General features: G+C 42.5%; 1 protein-coding gene across 1 annotated transcript in view; it reads left to right on the top strand.

Moving 5' to 3' along the window:
• The window catches only part of LOC138297233 (serine/threonine-protein kinase Nek2-like), a 73,043-nt gene that overhangs the window by 16,751 nt on the left and 31,375 nt on the right, over window positions 1-24,917 (top strand). Inside the window, exons 2-5 of the mRNA XM_069236709.1 lie at window positions 4,381-4,598; window positions 7,352-7,592; window positions 13,976-14,058; window positions 24,515-24,641. Of these exons, the coding sequence (XP_069092810.1) occupies window positions 4,381-4,598; window positions 7,352-7,592; window positions 13,976-14,058; window positions 24,515-24,641 (669 nt within the window). The remainder of the gene's footprint in view (window positions 1-4,380; window positions 4,599-7,351; window positions 7,593-13,975; window positions 14,059-24,514; window positions 24,642-24,917) is intronic.

The raw sequence follows: 24,917 nt of genomic DNA on the forward strand, positions 1-24,917 counted from the left end.
TTGCATATGTTTTAGAGTGACCTTGCTGTAGGTTTTTCACAATACCATCAAGTAATGATATTGGTTCATGGTTTGCTGCATTAGTGGTTTCCATTTTTAGTTACTGGAACAGTAATTGCCATCTGAGTCTTGTGCTGGACTGATGTTAATGACCGGAAAAACATGGAAGTACCCTCTTGCTCAAATTAGATTGACGCTCAATTTTACTAGTCCTTTATTCATTTTAATTGTACTTTACCTGCATCTCTTTGACAACCTGTAGTCTGTCCTCCCTAACTTGGCACTGTCTCTGAAGAGTTCCAGCTATCAGTGGTGTAGCTTTTAAAGGCAATGCAATAATGTTGGCAGCTTTAATAATGGGTCTGTTGTGCATCTGCACAGCATGCTTGCTAGTGGCATGCCAAATGCAAGGCAGTCTGCGTGCAACCAGACTACCACCCCTAGCTCACGTGGTCAGCTGAATCTGCCTCTCTGGTATTCTTTTTCATCTAATGGATTGTATGCAGTGAATTATACTGGTGAGTTCTGTTAATCTCCTCTTTTACAGGATATGAATATTGTTGGGCTGTTATATTGTCTAAGCATTACATTTCCTACTTCCCCTTTTTTTTTTTTTTTCCTTCAAGATGCTACTTCTTGTATGAATGATCTTCACATGCATGATGGGTGTGTTATGAAACACCCTTTTAAATTTTTTGAGTAATGCTGTTTCCACTTTAGTGTGAGCTCCTTTTCAAGACTGCAGATAGCCAATGATTTATTAATGAGCACAACCCTGATGTTTCTTTTTTCGGGAAACTTGCCTTCATGTGTCCTCCATTCCAGATATTGCTTCGGCTAGTCCAACAGGCATCTAGTTGAAAGTACAGAGAAAAAATAAGCAAGGTGCATATTCGGGGCCACTGGGGCAATCGCTGCGCAATTGAGTAAATTATGTTGCAAAAAAGGCAAATTATGCAACATCTTGTGGTGCATTGTGATAGTACTACATTCTTTTGTCATTTAAACTTGCCTAGGCATTGGCTGCACCTCTTTAGCACCAGTTTAACATTAAATATAGCAATAAGCTACAGAAAGGTGACCATTCAACCTTTGTAAACTGCTTTCCACTGCTGGGGGGGGGGGGGGCAACATGTGTCGCTGAATTTTTCCTGTTTCTTCAACCGTTTGAGGTAGAAACGATCTAATTTGGTTACAATCTGCACATTATGCGGCATATGATTGTGGTAAATGCAACAAAACTATAATCGCCAATGCTGTGAACAGTTGCATAATTCTAGTGGCCCTGGCAATAAGTAAAGACTAACTTCTCCTGCTCACTTAACCCCTTATACTCTGGATGATTTGTGTGTTTTTTTTTATTTATTTTTTAGAATTGGGGTCTCTGGCAGTCATTTTGCACTCTGTCCAAGAAAGGACCCTCACTCTAGTCACGGTAAAGGAGAAACACACCAGGGTAACCCCCATTACCCCCCCCCCCACACGGTAGCTTGGCACAAGCAGAAAGGCTTAACCCCAGAAGAAATGTGTGAGGTATTTGTACCAACACACAGTAATACAGTGGCAACACTACAAAATTGACACCACACCAGTTTAGGAAACTAGGTAATATTTATCTAAATCAAACAAGACTAAAACAACAAATCCAACGTACACAAGTCAAGATATTAACTTTTAAAAAGAGTAAGTCTTGATCCTTGGTAAAGTGAGAATGCTGTTACACAAGTACCTGGTTTGCATCAAAAATAAAACCGCACGTACGAGCATGCATCAGAAAAGTCAGTGATGTGTCTGTTTCTTGGTCGCAAGCGAGGCCGTGTAGTTTCAGCAATGCGTGTTTTTTTTTTTTTTTTTTTTTTTTTCCCCCCTCATAAGAGCAAAGTCTATTTACGGACTGGGCACCTCAGATCTGGGAAGGCTTTGTATCGATCTTTCACGCCTAGAGATGTTTGATTGAAATCTGGTCAGACTGTGTCAGAAAACCACCCTGCGTGGGGTTTGGCATTATCAGCCTCCGTAAGTGAGTGTTGCATGTTTCTCCATCTGCGCTGCGTCAATCTCCCAGCTGCCATGCAGGCGAGGCGTCTATTTTAGCTGCGAAGCCAGCGGCATTTTGTTTATCAGCCACGTTGCGGAAGGTGCATCAGAGTTCCCCGCACAGAGGTGTTTGTGTGGATTTCAGTCCTTATCCACCAGCTTCACCTTTCAAGGGTCCAGGGACTGCATGGGGCACCACTTAGTAGGACAGGAGTCTCACCAGAGAATCCAGGGGCTGACAGTGAAGTCTTTGGCCCTGAGACTTCAACAACAGGCGGCAAGCTTAACTCGAGCCCTTGGAGATTCTTGTGCATGAATGCACAACAAAGTCCAGTCTTTGTCCCCTTTCACAGGCAGAAGAAGCAACTGCAGGATACCCCAACAAAGCACAGTCCCAGGCATGGGCAACACTTCTCTTCAGCTCTTCTCCTTGGCAGAGGTTCATCTTGAATCCTTGAAGAAATAAAAAAATGTGGGGTTTTGGGTCCACTACTCATACTCCTTTCTGCCTTTGAAGTTGGCAAACTTCAAAGGAAAGTGTCTGTTCACAAAATCCTGCCTTGCCTGGGCCAGGCTCACACCAGGGGGTTGGAGACTGCATTGTGAGACAGCAGGCACAGCCCATTCAGGTGTAAGTGCCCACTCCTCCCTCCGCTCCAGCTCAGATGACCCATCAGGATATGCAGACTACTCCCCAGCGCCCTTTGTCTCACTGTCTAGAGGGAATTCACGCCAGCCCAACTGCCATTCTGACCCAGACAGGGAATCCACAAACTGGCAGAGTCACAGAATGGTTTAAGCAAGAAAATGTCCACTTACTGAAAAGTGGCAGTTTCAAACTGACAATTTAAAATCCAACTTTACCAAAAGATGTATTTTTAAATTGAGTTCAGAGACACCAAACTCCAAATTTCTATCTGCCCTGTAAGGGAATCTGCACTTAAATATCATTTGAGGGCAGCCCCCATGTTAACCTATGAGGGAGATAGGCCTTGAAGCAGTAAAAGCTGGGTTTAGCAGTATTTCACTGTTGGGGCGTGTGTAACACAAGTATATGTCCCACCTTTAACATATGCTGCACCCTGCCCATGGAACTACCTAGGGCCTACCTTAGGGATGCCTTACATGTACAAAAAGGGAAGGTTTAGGCCTGGCAAGAGGGTACACTTGCCAGGTCGAATTGACAGCTTAAAACTGCACACACTGCGGTGGCAGGTCAGAGCCTGGTTTACAGGGATACTCATGTGGGTCGCACAACCAGTGCTGTAGGCCCACTAATAAAATTTGATTTACAGACCCTGGGCACCTCTAGTGCCCTTTACTAGTGACTTACCAGTAAATCAGAATTACCAATCCGGGATAAACCAATCACTCAGATACATTTACACAGGAGCACTTGCACTTTAGCAGTGGTAAAGTGTCCAGAGCAAACAAACAGTCCAGCACACAGGTAAAACATGGGAAGCAGAGGCAAAAGACGGGGAAGGCCAGGCCAATGATCTCAGGCTGGAGAGAGCACACTATGAATGTGTTTGGCCAGACAAACGTGCTCTGACGGGAGTGCACTCCTCTCAGTGCTCATCAGTCCGTGGCCCCACCTCGTTCAATGCTATTCGATAATTAGCATAGTTATTGTTTTGTATTAAAGGGGTAGCAGCTGCTACTTGTAGGGGGTGGGGTGCTGATGCTCCTCCGCCCTAGTGGAGGAGCTGCCCCTGCTCAGCCCTTGCAAACTAACTCCTTTTCAGTAATGGGCACCTCGTATGGTAACGTAGTGTCCATGTACAGTGAAAAACACTGTTGTATATTCGCGAGAGACTTCTGAACAATGAATTGAGTTTTTAGCACATATCCTAATTAAAGATGCCAATAATTTAATCGGCTGCAGTTAACTTTCTTTTAAAAAAGGCACGAAGATTCAAAACTATCAGTAACTGACGTTTGTGGATAATAGTTCACTGTCAGTTTGTGAACCAGTTTCTACCCTATGGTATAAACCCCCCCTCCCCTGCCCCTCTCCTCTCCCAGGCACGTGGACTGGCAAACTTATAATTCTGTTTTTTTGTTGCAATTTTAAATGGAAATGTGTTACATTGGCTTCAGTAGGATTATTTTTCTAAAGACTAAGATTTTGAGTGTCAAACATAGGGTATGACACAGCATTGTAAACTATTTGGTGATGCATAGGATTTATATATCTGGAAATCTGTTAGGTTAGTTGAGCCACTTGCTGATGAACTTTGCTTGCTGTAGAAGTATGTCATAAGATGTTCACCCCAGTTTTCTATTCATCCCAGTTTATTTCTCTCTAAACTAAAGTGGACTTAACTATTTTCTCCTTAGATCTTAGTTTGGAAAGAGCTAGACTATGGGCACTTACCAGAATCTGAGCGACAGAAGTTAACTGCTGAAGTTAATTTACTTCGTGACCTGAAGCATCCGAATATTGTTCGCTATTATGACCGGATCTATGACCGAGCAAAAGGCAGGCTGTACTTGGTGATGGAGTACTGTGAAGGGGGAGACCTTGCACATTTGATTGAGAGGCATGCTAAACAAAGGTAAGGCAGTAGACCGAGTTTCCCATGCTAGTTTAGATTGCCGGTTGTAAGTGTGCCTGTCGTTAATCCTGGATGGTGTATGACTTGCATGCCTATACAGATGTTAATTTAACAGTTAACTCTGTTTCTCTGGGTCTATACCCCAGTGCTCTGGCCTAAACATCTAGCAACCACTGTTGTTAATCTACCAAATTAATATATGGACTCACTGAATTATCAATTCCCACTGCTTGCTTGGGCTTGGACCAGGTGTGTACTGGGCTACCACCTGGGCCAGATACACACTGCATAACCTAGTTTATGTAATGTTGTAGTACTCTGCTTAACTGTTGTAGCTAGCATAGACCTAATAGATGTATACAGCCACTCAACTAATTTGTCACCATGCAATTACTGGTGCTATCCATGCAAACTCGGCCCTCCTCTGCATGGTCTTGAGTGTTCTTGTATGCTAGCTCCCAGTGATTGTAAACCTTAAATTCTTACAATTCTACATGTTTCATCAAATGCCTTATTCTCTAGAATTTTTTTAGGCGACTTAAGTTAATCTGAACACTCTAGGACTGTACATGTTTCTCTATCAAATAATTTAGAAGCAATCACTTGCAAGAAGAAAATACTAAATAGCAGGATAAAGCTACCTATAGTGCAGTTGAAGAATTGTGGTACAGCATTTGCTGACACTTAATCAGGTGTCTGGGTATGCCCTACCCACTTCACTTGTTGCACCCCTGCGATTGGGTGGAATGGGGGCCTCCACTTGTCACCTTTTGGGCTTTCTCTGAAGGTTATTTGTGCCACAGAGGACCTGGTTGAAGGAGCGTTGGCACTTGGTCTAATGCCTCAGATGCTTGCTTCCCCCTTCAACTTAAACCTTGCACCATTTCTGTAATGACCAGCTATCTCCAAAAAAGTGCCCCAACTGAAATAAATGGTCCATGGTTTCAATTTGTCCTAGTAGAGAAGCACTACACTGCTGCTGCAGGTACCGCCCGAGTATGGGAAGCACTTAAGCTAGCTGTGCAAGACAAAAGTGCAGTTTTATGTAGTCTGGGCTATCAAGAGAAGCTTAATGTCTGGAAATGGGGGGGTGATGCCAGTGAATGGGTGGATCATTTCAGCATTTTGTATGTTCTAATAGAGAAGGATTTTGCAGGTCACCATACCAGGAAATACAGAATAGTGGAGACAGGGGAGCCACAGCTAATTTTACTCAAAAGTAGCAATTTCCTGTCACCAGTCAAATAAGGACCTGCTTCGTTGCCTGTGGTGTCGGTGTGCAAAACAAAGGACCAAGATGCGGTCAGAGTAATTGCCAGTGGCTGAGATTAATTCAAGCATTCCATATGTAGGTGTGTGTTTGTGTTTATTTGTACGAAGCTGTTATTGGCGGCTGGGGCACTGTTCTTGGTATCAGTATCTGACTGCATATAGCAGTAAGGTCCATGTGTCATGGAAATCTAAATATACTGGTGTCCGGCCTGACTAATTATCCCAAAATATCCGTGCTGAATGAGACTGGTAAAAATGTATTGAGTGCTATAGAATTGGCTGCAAGAATGGGTGGACCGTTCTAATTCTCACTAATCTTCAAATTAGTTCAAGGATGTGGTGGGCACATGAGGTTGCATCTGATCTGTCGAGTGCTGTAAGTTAAAGAATGCCTTGGTCATAATGATGTTTAATAAATTTGAAAGCATGTTTTTGGCTTAGTTGACTTTTTTTTTTTTTGCTCTGGTCTGTGCTAGATTGATTGTACGCTTCATGTTCTGATTAAATGCACACACCACCTACAAGAAGCCAGTATTGCGGGCGAGGGAATGTCTGACTGTAGAAAGTTCCACAGCACAGTAGGGGGTTGCCAAAGATGCATCCTTGAACCATTGCTGTTTAGCCAGTAAGGGTGCCTTCATAATTTAGATCTGAACACCCACTAGTTGAATGACCTATTGACTTAACATAATTAGCCATGTATCGTTTACTCTGGAGTTTTTAAACATCCTTACGTCCCAAAAAAAAACCTGCACACCTCTGCAGACTCCTTATAGTATGCTTTTACTTAGGAGCTTGGTCACAGCTATGCAGTCTTCCCTCCAACACTGCTGAAGCTGATGTATGTAACGTGCTGCTGCTCCTGTGGCAAACGAAACCTGGCCCAGCGGCAGCCTACAAAAGCTCTTGTGTCTAGCCAGGGCAAGGTCTGTATAAAGCTGGAGCAACGCGAGGTGTGATTTTGGGGTAAAGGTCCTAGAAGGTGATCATAGGAAGACGCCATTTCAGATCAAATATGCTGGACTCTGCATGTTTTCTTGACTCGGATGTGCATGTAGTTATATTCTGCTCTGGTAAAACTCATCAGCATATCTTCTGTGTTGGATTACTTTTGGAAACTTAATTTACTCTAAACCTGCTGTTTTGCAAATCTACAGTGGCATTTGCGAGGGCTTGTCTCCTTGCCTGCTTACTGTGTGTGGAGGAGTACTTGCCAGGCCATTGGTAAAGTACTGAGCTTTTATTGCCAGTTAATACAGAATATTGCCTCATTCACTCCAGTGACACAGCGTAGAATATCAAGGCGTTCCGATTGGGCAGTTTCTGGGGCTCCCGAATCATTATTTATTAGACACGCCAATGTGAAGACACTTACACCTGTCTCTTCCCCCTCCCACCCCCGCCGGAGAACCAGCAAAGTAACTGCGTTAGAGCTAAATATGGGGTCGCTTTAAAGCTAATTGGTCTTTCCCCCTTTACAGCCGTTACATGGAAGAAGACTTTGTACTTCGTGTCTTTGCTCAGCTGACTTCAGCATTGAAAGACTGTCATAGACGAAATTTTGGAGGCCACACTGTACTTCACCGTGACTTGAAACCAGCAAATATTTTTCTGGATTCTAAACACAATGTGAAACTTGGAGACTTTGGATTGGCTCGGATCTTGCACCACGACTACAGTTTTGCCAAAACATTTGTCGGCACTCCATATTACATGTCTCCGGTAAGTACGCCGGATACCCTTTTTCTGTTACTGATATTTTTTCAATACATTTTCATGTCTAACATTCTCCAAACTATAAAACTGGTAAAATGCTGCTTTTCCTTGAAAAGATCACTAAACAAGGTTATGTGGTTAGCCTGTTGCTAAAAAGTTGCCTAGCTTGTTCAGCTAAATGCTTGAACAACTTGATCTGCAGCCTCTCCATTAGTTTTTATGCATTACTTGTTTGATTTCATCCAGTACGAGACCCAGCTGGATATTATGCGTGGGGAAGTCCTGCCTTGTATAAGGCTTTGTTAGAAAGTTTTGCATACCCATAGTATTCTTAAACTGCTTCCAATCACAGTACATGTTCACTAGTTGGAACCATCAGGCTTGCGGAGCACTGCTGCTGTCTGGTGGTTTCTTGGCAATCCTTCCTCAGTGGCTCAAGTCAGTGGGTAACAGGGACTCTGGTAGCTAATTGACTCATGCTTTCTATAATGTTTTTTTTTGTCTGTTTTGCCAGCTTTTTCAAACTTGACTCATTCGGGTACTAAAAGGCTGTTAACCATAGGGACATTGAAGAGGAATCCAGCCCTTTTAGCTTTCAAAAGGCAGAGCTTCACGTTGAACTTTGCTGTTTGCAGTTCCCGTAGGGGAGACCATGGCGATTGGAACGCTTGGCCTTTCTGCTGAAAATCCATTGAACACAAACTCTGAAGCTGAAGACCTGGAAGACTATTCATGACTCTTCTAAACACTTCTCTAAAACAGTGGCTGTCATGCCCTGCATTTGCAGACTTTATTTATAGGAATAATGTATCAACCCTTTTGTTCTGTGCAGCTTGCGCCACTCCGTGTTGTGGTCGCACTTGTCATAGTAAATTGTATAAGGCAGTGCATTTCACATAGGTGTGAAGTTGCATTCGTTGTTGGGACTCCTAATAATGGACTTCACCGAATTACTTTTAGGACATTGTAGTTTTATCTGTAGAACAGATCCCTTGATGCTGGGGCACTGAACAATCTGCTGGGCTTCTTCAATTTGTTCAGTTTGACCTCTGTAGAGGTTTTTATTTGTTCATTTGGTTTTTAAAAAGAAGGTACTTGGGAAGCAAGGAATTTAACTTGGAGAACTTAACTTCACAAAACTTTCACAAGGAGCATGCTGGCACATAAAGTAGTTGTTCAGTGCCAGTGCTACTGTGGCAATGTGTTTTTTGGACCAAAACATATTTTTGCTTTTTGCCAGTGTTCATGATGGTGGGGGCCCAGTAGCTCCCATGGCAACACTTTACAAAAAGCATGTCAAAACAAGCCACGCATTGACAAAACCAAAAGGCTGACCAATGTCGGACCTATTGACTTTACCAATGCTTGTTTTCAGGTTTCCCATAATATTGTTAAAATTGGTTACATTGATTTTGCCATTAAGAATATTTCTTTGGAAATACTAGCATGCATCAACACACTTTACTAAATGAAGCTTTGAAGAAATGGCACCTATAATTTCACAGTAGTTTACTATAGGCTTAGAACCCTCCATAGTGGGCTCTACCGGCTATTAAAGGCCCGCTCCTGCATTAAAGGCCCAAGCCGAAGGCCAACATTCCAATGTTTTAATAAACGTTTTATTTTCCTAGTTGCATTTTTTTTTTTTTTTTTTAATGAACATTTTCCTTTGAAAGTAAAGAATCACTCTTGCTTTCAATCTTCTGCCGATATTTTTATCCAAGCAGAGCGTTATACAGCCTCAACTTTGCTAACGTGTCTACATATTGTTATACTGGAATTACTTGGAGTGCTCACACTAATAAAGATTTTGGATTAATGAACCATAAATACAAGCTCGAACAGCATTAATATATGGACACATCTTCACTGCAGACAATGTCATTTACTGATCCATAATTTGGTACTGTAAACTTGCAGCCAAAGGGTTGGTGCTGCAGGGGGTTGTGCCTATTTGTCCCAAGGACAAACTTAACATATAAACTTGTCCTTGACGCCAAACAATATGTCCTGGCTTTTGGGCTATAGGAGTTCCACACCCCTGGTTCTTGATCAGGTCACATTAAGCGATACTCTGCATACAATGCATGTTTCAGATAATACAAGATATATTAATCCTAGCCAGGTAACTTGGTATCCATAACAATTATAAGTGTGTTTTCAGGGGCTCATGGAACTCTCTAAAAAATGCGGCTCCCTCAGGTCGGAAGAATTGAGTAGCTTCCTATATATCGGGGAGATGGCCTTGGTCATCATGGGCTTAGACAGGAACCTATCCTCTAGCTGCTTCTCCTCAGGGATGTGGCATCTCCGTGTAGGTCTCAGTTGCAAGTATCAAACTCTGAGTTGTCCATGCCATGCTCTTTTGCCAGATCTGCAAAAGGCAGGAGTGACCCCCGCCCCAAGTCTCCCAAAATTATGCCAATCAGCCCCCATTACATAAATCCTTGAGGTTTCCCAACCTCATGCAGCTGTGTGCTGCTCCAGATAGGTGTACGGCATGTCAGTTTATCCACCCAACCAAGAAATCTGCTAGCCTCCTTCCATGTTCATACTACTGATTGGGTGTGCATCAGAATTTGGCACTCACGCCCAGCACCATACAGAAATGATGGATAACCCCGATCTCCCATTGCCTCCCTGTCTACCCGATATGCTGGGTCATCCCAGGCTGCAATAACAGACTGCCCTCCCCATTAAGGATACCGAGAGTTCGACAGTGTGCCTCGTCCCTTCAGAGGTGCTCTAGCTGATGATGCAGGGTATGTCCAAGGAAAGCGTCAACCGATCGTGTAATGTATATGCCCAAATATTTGAATCCTCTGCTTGCCACTAGTTCCCTGCAACGCTCTGAGCACGGGAGATTTCCACACAAAGGGGAAGAGAAGGGACTTATCCCAGTTTGATTCCTTACCCTGAGTAAGGACTGAAAATTTGAAAGCTGTGAAGTAACCTATTCACTATGGTGCGTGGGCTGGTGGCATATATAGTAAGATTCTGGTCACCAGTGGGTCCTGTTGCATTGGAGCCACTTGCAGCCTGGATACAAGGGCAAAGAGCATTGGGTAGAGGGGACATTTCTGCCTTTTTCTCTCCTCCGCAGGGCAAATGGACAGGGGGTCACCCAGTTTACCTGCACCCTCAGTCTGGTGTAGGAGCCTAACCCAGGTAGGAGAGGGGCCAAAACTCATCTGGGTGAGCTGCTAAGAGGTATGACCATTCAATGCTGTTGAATGCCATTCGTGCATCCAGCGACAGTAGAATCGCGTCTTCGTGGCCCAGCGGCCACACCATCTGCATGACCCCATGCAACTGTCTCAGGTTAAGCCTTGTACTCCTGTGAGGCATGAATCTGGCTTGGTACGTGTGTATCAGGGTAGTGATAACCTTTTGAGTCTGTTGGCTAAAACCTCAGCCAGTACCTTAGCGTCAATGTTTAATAGTGATGAGCCGGTATGAACTACGTGCATCTGGATTCTTGCCTTATTTTTTGGTATCAACACTATTGTGGCCGTTCTTTGGTCTGCTGGGAGAATCCCCATCCACCTGGTTTCCGTGAACATTTTCAGCATGTGCCCGCCACCTCCTTAGTCACCCATTTATATAGTTTGATGGACAATGCATTGGGACCTGCCGGCTTACCACTCTGAAGTTCCCTTATCGCATCCCCAACCACCTCCACGGGTAAGTCATGCTCTAGATTCACCCTTTCTTTCCCAGAGAGAACTCAGACGGAGATCTTTCAAAAGATCCACTTATTACTTCTCCATATGGGTGGACAGAGACTTGTATATCTGCTCATAGTATGTGGCAAAAAACGTCTGCAATGGCTTCTCTGGTAGTGGGCTCCCCCCTTCCTCCCATGCATCTCATAGTGCCACAACTCAATTCCTCCCCTTATCCCTTCTTTCCAGCCAAGGTAGAAGTTTATTCGTCTTGTCTCAGACATAGCACAGGTAGCGCTGTCGCCACTGCGTATGCCCTGGCCTTCTTTTTTTTGGCCAAGTCCTGGAGTTCCCATTGTTGCAGCTGGAGCCTTTGCCTTTGCCTTTGTTCTGGGCTAGGCCACTCTTTCTTTAATCACCCACCAAGCACCTCCGCCTCCATAGCAGCAATTGCTTTTTCTAGCGATGTGCTTTGCCCTTATTCCCCGATCAAGTCCTGTTCATACCCACGCAGGACCACCTTAAAGGTGTTCCTCAAAATGCTGTGAGTACTGTTACCTCATTCTCTCTGAAGTATTGGGTCCTCCATTCCCACATCTTGTCTTGAAAGGATCGGTCTTTGAAGTACCAGGGGTCAATTCTGTGCGGCAGCGTTTGCCCCATTCCTGGACCCACCAGCTTGACCACTGTGGGGAATGAGCCAATATTCCACGTGGAAGATTGCCTGTCCCATGAAACTGTCCCTTCTGAGTGGATTGGATGAAAATGTGAAAAGTGGGTGTAGTGTTTATCCGTAGGGTGATGGTTACGTCACAAGTCCACTAAGCCCATAGCTTCCACAAACTTTAAGTGGGCCTACCTCCGTCTACCCCAACCTCCTCCAGCACCACCCCCTTACCCCTTCCAAAGGTGCCTGACTGCTCCATGGGTCTCCATGTTGTACCCGGTGTTTAGGGGACTGCTATCTTAAACAAGATTCCCACTCCCCTGAAGTTGGTGGTGAAGCCCAAGTGTGCCAGTAAGGAGTAACCCTTCCGGTCTAATGCCCTATCTGTTACCCTTTAGATGGGTTTCCTGCATTAAGACAGTCTGGCAAGTGTCTTTGGATATACTGAAGAACTACCTGTCACCAAGTGGGTTACATTTGTTTCTTTACATTGCAGGAGGTGAGGTGGTTACCCAGTTAAGCTACAACTGCAACCTTTTGTTGCTCCTGTGAGGTCTTACCCCTTACCACTCTTTTTTTTTTTTTTTTTTGTTGCTATTTATGGTTTTGTGCTTGTTGGCATGTCCAGTGCTGTATACACACGGATTTCAAATTTCTTGGTGACCAAGAGATGTGCTGTGCATTTGTAATCTCGCCTTAGTCACGGCTGAATTGGTAAATTGTGATGTTTAGCCCTGAGGATTATTTTACACACTGTTGTATGATTTAATGGACCGTTTTATATAGTGCCCTCCTGTTACCTTTTTTGTAGCAGTAATACGGGCTTTTCCAACACATAGCTAGAACTACTGGTAGCTGTCCAGCTACTTGTAAGTAGCTCTCCTTTGGAGTCAGTGGTACAGGCTTATCCAACTGATGCCGTGAACTACTGGTAGCTGTTCGACTGCCTGTAAGTAGCGCTCCCTTGTGCAGCCCAGCCTGCTCTTACAACTTTTGTTTGGTTGGATTAATATATGTAGGCCAAAATGCAAAATGGGGTATTAAAATCAGTGTTTTTTCAGAACTTATAAGCTGATGTTTTTAAAAAATGGCTAAATTTTCCAAATATTTAAAGCTGTTAACAAAAAAAAACATAAATACATGTGGGGAGACTTCTTACTAATTCCTTTAATGCAAAGGGAATCACAGCTGTGGCTCTTATGTATTGGCCATGTATAGGCATTACAAATCTTTTGTTTTAACACTACTGCTGGAAGCGCTGCCTGACTCACTGAGTTGAGCAATGCTAGTAATCGTGTATGGTGACCACTAATGTAATCTTTGTCCCTATTACAGTAATATTAGTAGCTCACAATGACTTTAATTGAACATAAATAACCCTTATTATAAATGTTGGAGACCCCTCCAGTAATGGATATGGCCTTCTAGGAGGGTTCATCTTTTATAGGCGCCAGTTTAGTTTACCAGTTGCAATGTAATTTTTTTTTTTATTTTTTTTTTTTTTAATGCAGTTTGGGTGATTTAAACTTGCTGTTGCCTTCGTTACGTGGGCCTATGTCTTGCTTCTGTTTCTAGACGGCTGAAAGGTATCTAACTTAATTTTTGGTTTGGCTTGGGCTTAACATAATCAAAACTGCATTGCTGCAAATTCAGAATGTAGGAATAAAGTTTAAGTGAATGAATTGCTCCACTTGATTTTCACGCACCCAGACTCCTTCAGTTTGCTGGTACACCTTTAGCACATACCAGGTTTTATCAAGAAGGGGCTTGCCATTTTAGTTTTGTTTTTCCTTACTTTTAGCTGGAGTACAACAATCCATACATACTGGAGAAAACAGAAGCTGATTAATGAAAACATCAGTAATTCATCGAGGATGTTGCACTTAATCATCCCTGTAATGCACATGTACTGTATGCCCTCTTGATTACTTTACGCATGCTGTAGAGATGTAACTTTGTGGCTGTTTAAGACCCGAAGTCCCCAATAACGTCATATCAAAATTGGTAAACACTTAATTTTGGCTAACTAAGCATTTTTTTTTATATTTTTTTTTTAGGAACAAATGAGTTCTGAACTCTACAATGAGAAGTCCGATATCTGGGCCCTAGGAGTTGTGGTGTATGAGTTATGTGCACTGTCGTAAGTATGGGTTGCTGAAGCAGACCTTTGGTAATTTAAGTTGGGTAATTAAAATTACATTTAATATTGCTATATCGTTCTCCGCTGTATGCGGACTGTTCATCTGTTTATAGCAAACTGCTGCGCAATACAATATACATATAGCTTTATAGTGTTCTATTTCAGTAAACCGCTGTGTAATCTGTTTGTTCGGGGAAGGTCTAGTTGAAAAGGTGTAACACAACTGCACGCTAGAGTTTACTTCGTTCTGGACCGAATGCTAATCTGAGGGTGCCTGTCTGTGCAGCCTCAATATACATTAATGTTGGCCCTGGCTCTGAGGGACTGTCCGTCCTGAACATATGCACACATCTTGAACACCTCCAAAGACATTTGAGGCTCTTCATGGGAGATGTCTAGTTTGAGTCTCTATGGAGCTGAGAACGGGGCTCGCGTCTAGTCATCACTTTCAAAATAGGGAATTCATTGAATGTACTCAATGACTGACATTGATATGGGTAGCATTTTACTTCAAATTACATTTGTATCAGGACCTTGCAAGGATAGTGCCCTTTAGAAAGGCTGCAGCAAAAAAATGACAGTTGTGGGTAAAATCAATTGCCTAAAGTAACAGTTCAATGCCTGTAGGCAAATCAGCATAAGTCTCTTTAGCTGGTTGAGTTAGTCTGGGGGTTAAACTTCGAGCTCTTGTCTTGTGAAGAAAACTACTTCATGTCAGGAGAAAGGAATATTCAGGATTGGAGCCTCTGCATGTCTCAAAATTAGAACTGCTGGAGCACTGTCCTTTTATTTTGCTGTGCTGCTTCCAAAGTGGCTCCTTTTGTTTGTTTTTTAAGTCTGTACCAGGCCGAGAACAGGGTAAAGGACAGTGCATAGTGGCCAAAGTTACTGTCCTAGAATACTCTGCAGGTCTTTATCCATATGGTACTGGCCAGCTGGGTTGTAACATCCTTTGAGTTCCATGAAATTTGGTTCCATAGGACCCTTTACATGGCTTCAACCAGCTGGGCCTTGCTCTGACATTCCTGGTCAGCTCAACAACTCATAAGTGCAAACCAGCTCTAAACAGACTGTTCCAGTTCAGTCATTCCCAACCATTAACTGTAGTATCAGTGAGTCCTTCAGTGGTCCAAACTAACCCACCTACTAGCTTGGTGGGGTCAAAGCATTCACCTTTCTTTCCATAGAGGAAAGCCAAGGCCACCCCAAAGTTTGGCTATTTTAAATGGCTCTATCTTCCTCTGGTTTGTAGAGCAGTGGCAAAGACAGGAGTGAATTGCATTACCTTGTAAAGTGTAGTTGTGCCTTAGGCAGGCTCATTCTAGGCCTGTGGCTGTTAAACAGTGAGCTCAAAACAAGGGTGAGAGTTAAGTCCAAAATAGGTTAGTGGCCCGAACGCTTCTACTTGGGGCAAACCGTTTCAGTACAGGTAGCAGACAAAAATGCAGGCCATTGAGTCCAGAGGGAAGGAAGGACACTTAGCAGGGAATTCTGATCTTGATCAGGCATGCAGTGTTAATTACAGTTCTGGATCTGGAGGGCTAAAGAGGCTGGTGGGGGGAAATACCACCCAGTGGTACAAGTAAAAGGCTTGCATCCCGAAACAATGTACAGGTACCTCTTCAGCCCAGTATGTAAGGGCAATGGCCACTAGGGACAAGAGGCAAGTGTACAAAATGGATGTACTCCTCTAGCAGAGAACAGAACAACATTTGCACGCAAATGGAACACCTCTTGTGAAAGATTGCATCCCGTGCAGGGGAATAATGAAAAATAAAGGGCGTTCAGCAAAGTTCCAGAACAGTTTCAATGTTGTGAGTAACTTTTTAATTAACACACGTATGGCTGGAGTCTTGCTGAACAGGATGAAAATGTTTTGATAGTTTTCATACAATCTGTGTTTGGGCATCTCTTTCCACATTGTGAAGAGGCCTACAACATGGAGGCTAAGACATCGAGCCAAGAAAAAAAAAAAAAATCTAACTTTGTTTGATTCCCCTAGCCTGATTGGGTGTTACATTGACCCTACTTTGGGTGATCCTTGTTCTGAGGGGGAAGTAGGGTTCCTTTTACAAAGTCTGGAATTGTCATGGCTATCTCCATTCTATTCTTTGCTAGTTCTCAGCAGCAACAAATTACTGAGTCTCAATTTCAGGACTGGTTGCAAATAGCCTTCAGTGTTTCCTGGGTCTGGATAATTTTTCTCCATTCCAATGGAAAGAAAGGAATTGATGGCTTGAGGCACTTTCCTTTGCTAAGATGTTTATGCCTTGAAGTTTTTACTATGCCCTTTGATTTGAGTGCATAGCGCTAGCATCTCTCACGGTCTTGAATAATGTTCTCGGCTGCATTGAAATGATTAGGGTTAACTGTAGCTCCAGCCCTCTACTCGGACACCATCTTTTGGGCATAGCTCTCCCTAAATCACCCATTGGTCGCCTGCTTGGAATTCTAAAGAAACTCCATAAGACCTTAATATTTCTATGCAGGAGATCTGCAACAATGTGTGGCTATTGGTTCCAGAATACAGGAATGGAAAGGGTTGGTAAAAAAGCAGGCTGACGAACAGAAGGTTATGTGGAGAGAATATAGATCTGTAAGAACAGCACGCCAATCGTCAGACATATCAGGAATACTTTTGGAAATAGTTCACACTAATTTCTATCTGTGGCTCCCACTCAGAATGGCAAGTAGGGATATTGCTAGCTAGGTGTAAGGTTTGCTCGACTTTGAAGAAGCCCAGTGATCCTCGGATTAGTCTTAACAACCTGATCTTTCAGCAACAGGCAACATCAAAGCCTGTCTGTTCTAACGTATATCCAGCTTATCATAGAAAAGTAAGAAATCGTGCATCTGGTCTATTCTGTCAACTCAAACAGTGTTATCTAAAGCTCTTCCGTGATCTAGCACTGCCAACACCAAGAAAACGATGCTCTTTACCAAGGCGTAGAGTTGCTACAACAGAAGAATCTCACTGCTGCGGCTCCCACTTTCGATTCTCTTAGGATGGTTAAAGGGGTTTGGGAGCTGGCAGGGGGATTAGAAAGCACATTGGCCTCGAAGTTGTGGAAAAAGACTATGTGCAGCTGTTAAGCTAAGTGACCTGTTGGCTCCAGCTGTTGTCCAAATGTCTTAAGTCTCTGTACATTCTGGCAAAATCCTACATAAATGGCTGAAATTAAAGATAGATATTTGCCTGAATGTTTCATTCTTAAAGTTGATCAACTTGTTCTGTCATATGGGTACCTTCAGTTTGGCACTGCTCGGGAACATTGTTCCAGGTCTTAGTCCAGCTCCTGCACTCATTCCACCTGCATTTGTTGGACTCCACAGGAGTCCTTATCCTCTACTTCCCCTTTGAAGTAGGGCCTGTGCGGATGCAGACTTCTGGCCCATGGAAGGAATAGTTTTTTGAAAACTAAAGTTGTTTATCCTTGCCTTAACTGTTTCCAACTTGAGGGTGTGAAAGTGCAATCTTTTGTGTAGTGAACCTCAAGATTTGTGACCAGGTTTTTTGCTGGCTGTACAACTCTGTGCTCTTTACCCTTGCTAACCAGTGATAAAGTGCCTGTGCTCCTCCTTTCAATGTGATGAAATTGGCATACTCCTAATTAACAAGTTTAACTTGCTGATTGGTCCTAATATATGGTACGTGTTCCCAGGGCCTGTGAAAGAAGCTTCACTAGTTGCCTGCAGTACCTCTTGTGCCATCCACTACAGTGCAACCATAGAGTTGGTCCCACAGTTGTACCCCGACTCCGGCATTGTAAACACTGCAATTCAACCTATGAAGGCATTGGAACCCTTAAGGTATGGAGCATGGTATTTAGAATTAGGACACAGACATTTGTTGGATATCTTTACAGTAACTAATCCTCATCTATTTTCACTGTAGCAAGGCTGGGTGTTCCATAGGGGGGAAAAAAAACTGATGCATTCGCATTAATAAAAAGGTATCTTCAGTTAGGCAACAGCTAGAAAAATAGTTCAATTACTTTATTAATTAGAAAAAATCAATTTCAAATGGAGTCAAATTGTTTAATTAGGGAAAAGGTTATTTTAGAAAGTTACCTTTTTTAGCTGCCAAACACTTTCTGGGGTCTAATTGGCTTTCACCTATAAATGCAGTCCCGGAGTGCTCAAACCCTGAATGAGGTGTGAAAACTTCTTCCAGAGCAGAAACAGACACTTGTTGCAGAGGTGTGGTTCCTTGGATAGGATTACTAGTGGTCTGGGCTTGGCAATTGGATTGACTTGAAAGGCCTACCCTGTCCCAAACACATGCTTGCTGACGCCCGAGCATGGACCTTTGTTCCCTCAGCCAAACAGGTTACAATTGTAACTGGAGATGAGCTTCCCAAAAACAGATTGATCACAGGTAGGAGCTGATAATTTCCCTGGCCACACCTCTGTACTTGCTGTCTGACCCAAGAGGCCTGAAACTGTTCTCATGTACTCGGGACAAAAGTGGACTCCCACAGCCATAAGCTGATATCCAGTTCTTTCTTCAGGACACAGCAAGATTCAAGAGGCCTTTTTTTTTTTTTTTGTAAACACCAAACCGACCAGTTCAAGCTGATCTGCCCTGGGGCCCACTGTGGCCCTCTGCTGCAGTGACACAGAAAAATAATCAAAAAGCAAAGGCTCTCACTCACCATAATTGAAAAAGGGAGAAAATCCCCTACCTAATTTTTCTTAATATAATCATTGGAGCTACAACAATACAGGGAGTGCAGAATTATTAGGCAAATGAGTATTTTGACCACATCATCCTCTTTATGCATGTTGTCTTACTCCAAGCTGTATAGGCTCGAAAGCCTACTACCAATTAAGCATATTAGGTGATGTGCATCTCTGTAATGAGAAGGGGTGTGGTCTAATGACAACACCCTATATCAGGTGTGCATAATTATTAGGCAACTTCCTTTCCTTTGGCAAAATGGGTCAAAAGAAGGACTTGACAGGCTCAGAAAAGTCCAAAAAAGTGAGATATCTTGCAGAGGGATGCAGCACTCTTAAAATTGCAAAGCTTCTGAAGCGTGATCATCGAACAATCAAGCGTTTCATTCAAAATAGTCAACAGGGTCGCAAGAAGCGTGTGGAAAAACCAAGGCGCAAAATAACTGCCCATGAACTGAGAAAAGTCAAGCGTGCAGCTGCCACGATGCCACTTGCCACCAGTTTGGCCATATTTCAGAGCTGCAACATCACTGGAGTGCCCAAAAGCACAAGGTGTGCAATACTCAGAGACATGGCCAAGGTAAGAAAGGCTGAAAGACGACCACCACTGAACAAGACACACAAGCTGAAACGTCAAGACTGGGCCAAGAAATATCTCGAGACTGATTTTTCTAAGGTTTTATGGACTGATGAAATGAGAGTGAGTCTTGATGGGCCAGATGGATGGGCCCGTGGCTGGATTGGTAAAGGGCAGAGAGCTCCAGTCCGACTCAGACGCCAGCAAGGTGGAGGTGGAGTACTGGTTTGGGCTGGTATCATCAAAGATGAGCTTGTGGGGCCTTTTCGGGTTGAGGATGGAGTCAAGCTCAACTCCCAGTCCTACTGCCAGTTCCTGGAAGACTCCTTCTTCAAGCAGTGGTACAGGAAGAAGTCTGCATCCTTCAAGAAAAACATGATTTTCATGCAGGACAATGCTCCATCACACGCGTCCAAGTACTCCACAGCGTGGCTGGCAAGAAAGGGTATAAAAGAAGGAAATCTAATGACATGGCCTCCTTGTTCACCTGATCTGAACCCCATTGAGAACCTGTGGTCCATCATCAAATGTGAGATTTACAAGGAGGGAAAACAGTACACCTCTCTGAACAGTGTCTGGGAGGCTGTGGTTGCTGCTGCACGCAATGTTGATGGTGAACAGATCAAAACACTGACAGAATCCATGGATGGCAGGCTTTTGAGTGTCCTTGCAAAGAAAGGTGGCTATATTGGTCACTGATTTGTTTTTGAATGTCTGAAATGTATATTTGTGAATGTTGAGATGTTATATTGGTTTCACTGGTAATAATAAATAATTGAAATGGGTATATTTTTTTTTTGTTAAGTTGCCTAATAATTATGCACAGTGATAGTCACCTGCACACACAGATATCCCCCGAACATAGCTAAAACTAAAAACTACTTCCAAAAATATTCAGCTTTGATATTAATGAGTTTTTTGGGTTCATTGAGAACATGGTTGTTGTTCAATAATAAAATTAATCCTCAAAAATACAACTTGCCTAATAATTCTGCACTCCCTGTATGTAACGCAAATAAATATACCATAATATTTTACTTATAAAATCTCATTAGCTTTATCTTCACATTTCCTTTCCAGAAGTAATATACAATCAAGATATGATATACATATGTGTATGTAGATATAGTCACAACACATACTCCTCGACATTCTTAAAAATACACAACCATCCTTTCCAGTCATACCACACCTCTAGTGCACAACTCATTGTCACATAAAAATACAGCATTCCTATAAACATGGAACAAAACACTTTAGTGCGGTCACTTATTCAAGACAGACATATACATTATTTCTTCTGATTAAACCTATTTGTGTGTGTGTATATACGTCTGTATGTATTTATGCACTCCAGAAGGAAAATGACCCTCGTAATGTCCCACAAAGCGCGTTTCAGTGGAACAGATGAGCTGGAACCACCTTCTTTAGGGTGTAGAAATACAGCATAAAAACCTGGAGCGCTCTGCAACCAAGGAGTGATCTGTCACTAATATTGGCAAGCTTTCATGATTCCAATATTTACTCAAAATCTCGGAGTAGACTATGCCAGCTTGAGTAAGGAAATAGGAAAATAGTCCCTACATAATACGGCGATTCATGCCAAGATGCGATGATCCAGAGAATGAGTTGGGAGAATTGCGCACTTCTAACAAATTGGGAGGTCTATATAGACTAAGCCCGCATGTTGAAAACCAACATGAACGCTGCCCCCTATGTGAAACAGGTTAAATGGTAAACTCAAAAAAGCTTTTACTCCCAAGTGTTGTCCATAACTCTCGGACCTACGGGTGTCGCAGTGTATTCCTACCAACCCTGAAAACCTGGACTTGTAACAGTTTGGCTCCAAAGACGTGTGGAGAACTAGGGCAAACCTGATCTGTTGAAGTTGCACTGCTTTAGGCTGAAGATTCAGGATTTTCACAATCTGGCCTTTTTTGCAGAAGCAAATTGATTCATTTGGATCTTGCAGGGAAGGTATCTAGCCTCTGAATTACCATTCTCCACCCCCCCCCCCCCCCCCCCCCCCCCCAACACCCGAATTTCATGTTTATAGACTACTTGGATGTAGTTCCTTAAACATACCTTGCATGGTTTGCTGACAAACTATATTAACACTGAAGGTAGGGATGAAAGAGCCTGTCCTGTACAGCAATGGCTTTAGGGCTTCTTATTTTAAAATTTAGTTCCCTGCCTTTAAACACAATGCATATTAATAGCATAAATATGCCTCAAGGTGTGCTGCTCGTGTGGTTTTTTTTTATTAATTAATTAATTTATTTTATTCAGAATACTTTATTGTCCGATCTGTAAATGAGACCTATGCAGTAGACCATTTCGGCTGGACTTTAAGATTGAAACTCGTGTTGAAATACCTATACCTACACAAACCCTCTTAAAGTTACCTTGACTGCTTGAGTCTATTTGAGAGAAGTGTACTATGGGAGTAGCTTGGTTAGTACAGTGGTACAGAGGCTCTTGGGCACTAGATGTAAACTGTGCTCACCCCGCAGATTCTGACCAATAACTACAAACTGCCTGAAGTCAGAAAAGGCCTCCTGGGGTACATTATGACCAGATGGAATTGCAAACTGGTCAATGCAGTACTGACTAATCAGTAGCAAAATACCTTATTCCAGGGCTTTCCATCAGAGGATCACTGTACAAAGACTGACTTGAACCTTAGAAACCTCAGAGTAGAGGTTGATACCAGAAAACCTTGCCAGATGGTCAAAGTCCAGTGAGGAGGAATTTGCCAGAGGAGCTAGTGGGGTCTCTGGGACAAAACCTAGAGGTCTTTCATGTCACTGCTTGATTAAATCTGAATACTCTTTTAGCCTTTGCATTAAGAAATCAAATTCTAGCTGTTGCAACATCAATTTGCAGAGCAAGTGAATCTGGTATAAGATTACTTAGTTAGAAACTGCTGGTTTAAGTACCTATTTGCTCTGTGGTACCACTAAAATGAGTCTTTCTCCAAACGTTTTCTTCTGTAGTGGTAGTCTGTCAGTGGAGGCTACTTGTTTCAAATAACCTAGGCACCTCCTCCTACCATCCCTTATTCTGTAGTATAAAGAAGAAATGAAGAGCAGGTGTCTTGTGGAGTCTACCTCAAGGGTTTGGACTGGCTGTGCTGGTCGTTTTCTGCCCAGACTAGAAACGTACAGTTCTTCCTCTCCTGCCACTGGGTCGCCTCCAGGCAGATATTCTGAAGTATTTAATTTGTTGCAGCTTTTTTCGATTGGTATTTTTGTCTGCAAGTGTCAGTCGGACACAATTAAGGGAAAGGAGGATGTGTAGAGTTGCTTTGTTCACCACTTTTAGCTTGACATTGACCAAACAGTATCCTGAAAACTTTGCAGATGACTCTGCATTTTGTAATCCTGTCCCATGTTTTTCTTGTCCTAGAGCTTCTGTCGCCCTAAAGTCTGATGTCAGCAGTTTACTTCCTCATGGCATGTGGAAAATTGAAAATCAGTTGAATATTATAATACAAATAACTAGCACTGATATAACAGAGTATTTTCAATTAAGTTAAATGTTAGTGACCATTTGCTCAACCTCTTCAAAGTAACGTGCACCACTTTATGTACATGGTTGTAACGGATCAAAAAATCATGACCATTGCAGCAATCTTTAAAACATTCAAGATTAGTAGTGTAATTGTAAATTATTGCTAAATTATCAAAAATTAGTACTTTAAGACTGATACTTATAAATTCCTAAAGTTCAGATTAGATAAACACAAGTGTCACATCCGTTTTGTGAGATAATAATAAATCTGGTATCCAGATTAACTCTCTGGTAGTAATGTGAAGAGAGTGTAAAGAGAACCACTTAAAGGAATATGTCTGAAGCCAAAGTAATTATCTGACTGTATGAGTATACTAGTTTCAGAACATCAACTTTGGCAGTGGGTATGTCTGAGCCCTACACATTTTCAAACCAATGTTCCACCCCACTTTAAAATGCCCTGTGTCTGCCTTATTGCTGTGATGCCACAGGTTTATGGGCTCTTATCTACAAGTACTCGTTCCATACAGCTATAATAGATTAAAGCACTAGATAAAATCTAAACATTAGGTTTAGAATGCCAGCAGCCATCTAACACTCAGTGATTACAATTACTATTTTTATAAGGATCCTTAAAGGAAATGTGAGAATCCTATAAAACTTGCAGGGTTCCAACCATTGTATTTTAGTGTGAAATGCTATTGAAAGACTAAGGGCCTCGTTACACGTTTGGCGGAAAGGATTACTGGGTCACAAATGTGACCGATACCCCGCCCACCGTATTAAACGTTCCATCGGACATAATGGAACTTGTAATATGGTGGTTGGGTTATCTGTCTCTATTGTGACAGAGTAATCCTCTCCGCCAAACTAGTATCCTAATATCTCCATATTACCAGGGTATAAGCTGAGACATACAATAAAACATCTGTTTTAGTACTACACTTTCCTTTTTTTGTCATGTCCAGTCTTATTGGCCTGCTACATGGCTTCATTGGCAGAAATGGAAAGCTTGGAATATTTGGAGTTAATCCAAAATGCTTATCTACCGTGTGCACAAGCCATAAAATGGCTGGGCTGCCATCGTGCTCCAGAACCAACTATTGGTGAAACCATCATGATTCCTTCCGCCAAACAATCCAGCCCAAACTACGTCTTTTCACCTCGTGACCAGAAAAGAAGCAATCCAGACATTTGTCATGTTCTATGTGAGCTGTTGCATGATGCCATGAATACTGGGAGTCTGGTACCTATGGCTGTAGCTGGACATTCACACAAACACCAAAATGTCGTTTTTTTTGTTTTGTTTTTTTGTATATTTAGTCCATGTATCTAGAGGATTTTGGGGTGAAAAACAAATTGGAATAAGGCCCTTGGTAACTACCATTGGCATAAGCATGTTATCCATCAGATTGCCTTCTCAGCAAGTTTGCTGTAAAGAGGGTAGGGTTTAAATTGGAGACCAAAGTGTTTTTTTTTTTGTTTTTTTTATTTTTTTAGTGGCTGCAAGTCATTGAAGGTTTGTCTGATCTTTGAAATGATCTAAGACTAGTTTGAAAGAATAACGGACAAGAACCGGCAAATCAATGATGGGCATAGTCTGAATTTTATGTTTTTTTATACTGTGTGCATGTATTTGCTCATTGATGGATTTATTTTGACTTGGTCAAACTTAATATTTTTCAGGCGGCCTTTCAGTGCTTCTAACTTTGTGGCATTGGCGGAAAAGATTAAGGAAGGAAAGTTCTCTCCAATACCCAATCGTTTCTCAACTGAGTTGCATAGAGTAATCGGGAGGATGCTTAATTTGAAGGTAAGGTTTTATTTTCGAACACTTCACTGACAGGTGTGTTCTTCCCATGATCTCTCATTGTGCTATTTTCCTCCATTCAAAACTTTTTTTCTCCTTTCTTTACATGGTGCACGTGGTATACAAACACAAGTGATCGTCAAACTAGTCTCAATATTCCATATTGTGCAGCTTGAACATTCAATGAGATTATAGTGTCTGGCTGCTTATACTTGCCATTTGTTTGTCTCCTTTCTTCTTGGAATCCTTTTTGAGGTTGCCTGTGTTGGGGTGCCTTCC

This window comes from Pleurodeles waltl, chromosome 5 (genome assembly GCF_031143425.1).
Source record: "Pleurodeles waltl isolate 20211129_DDA chromosome 5, aPleWal1.hap1.20221129, whole genome shotgun sequence".
NCBI lineage: Eukaryota > Metazoa > Chordata > Amphibia > Caudata > Salamandridae > Pleurodeles > Pleurodeles waltl.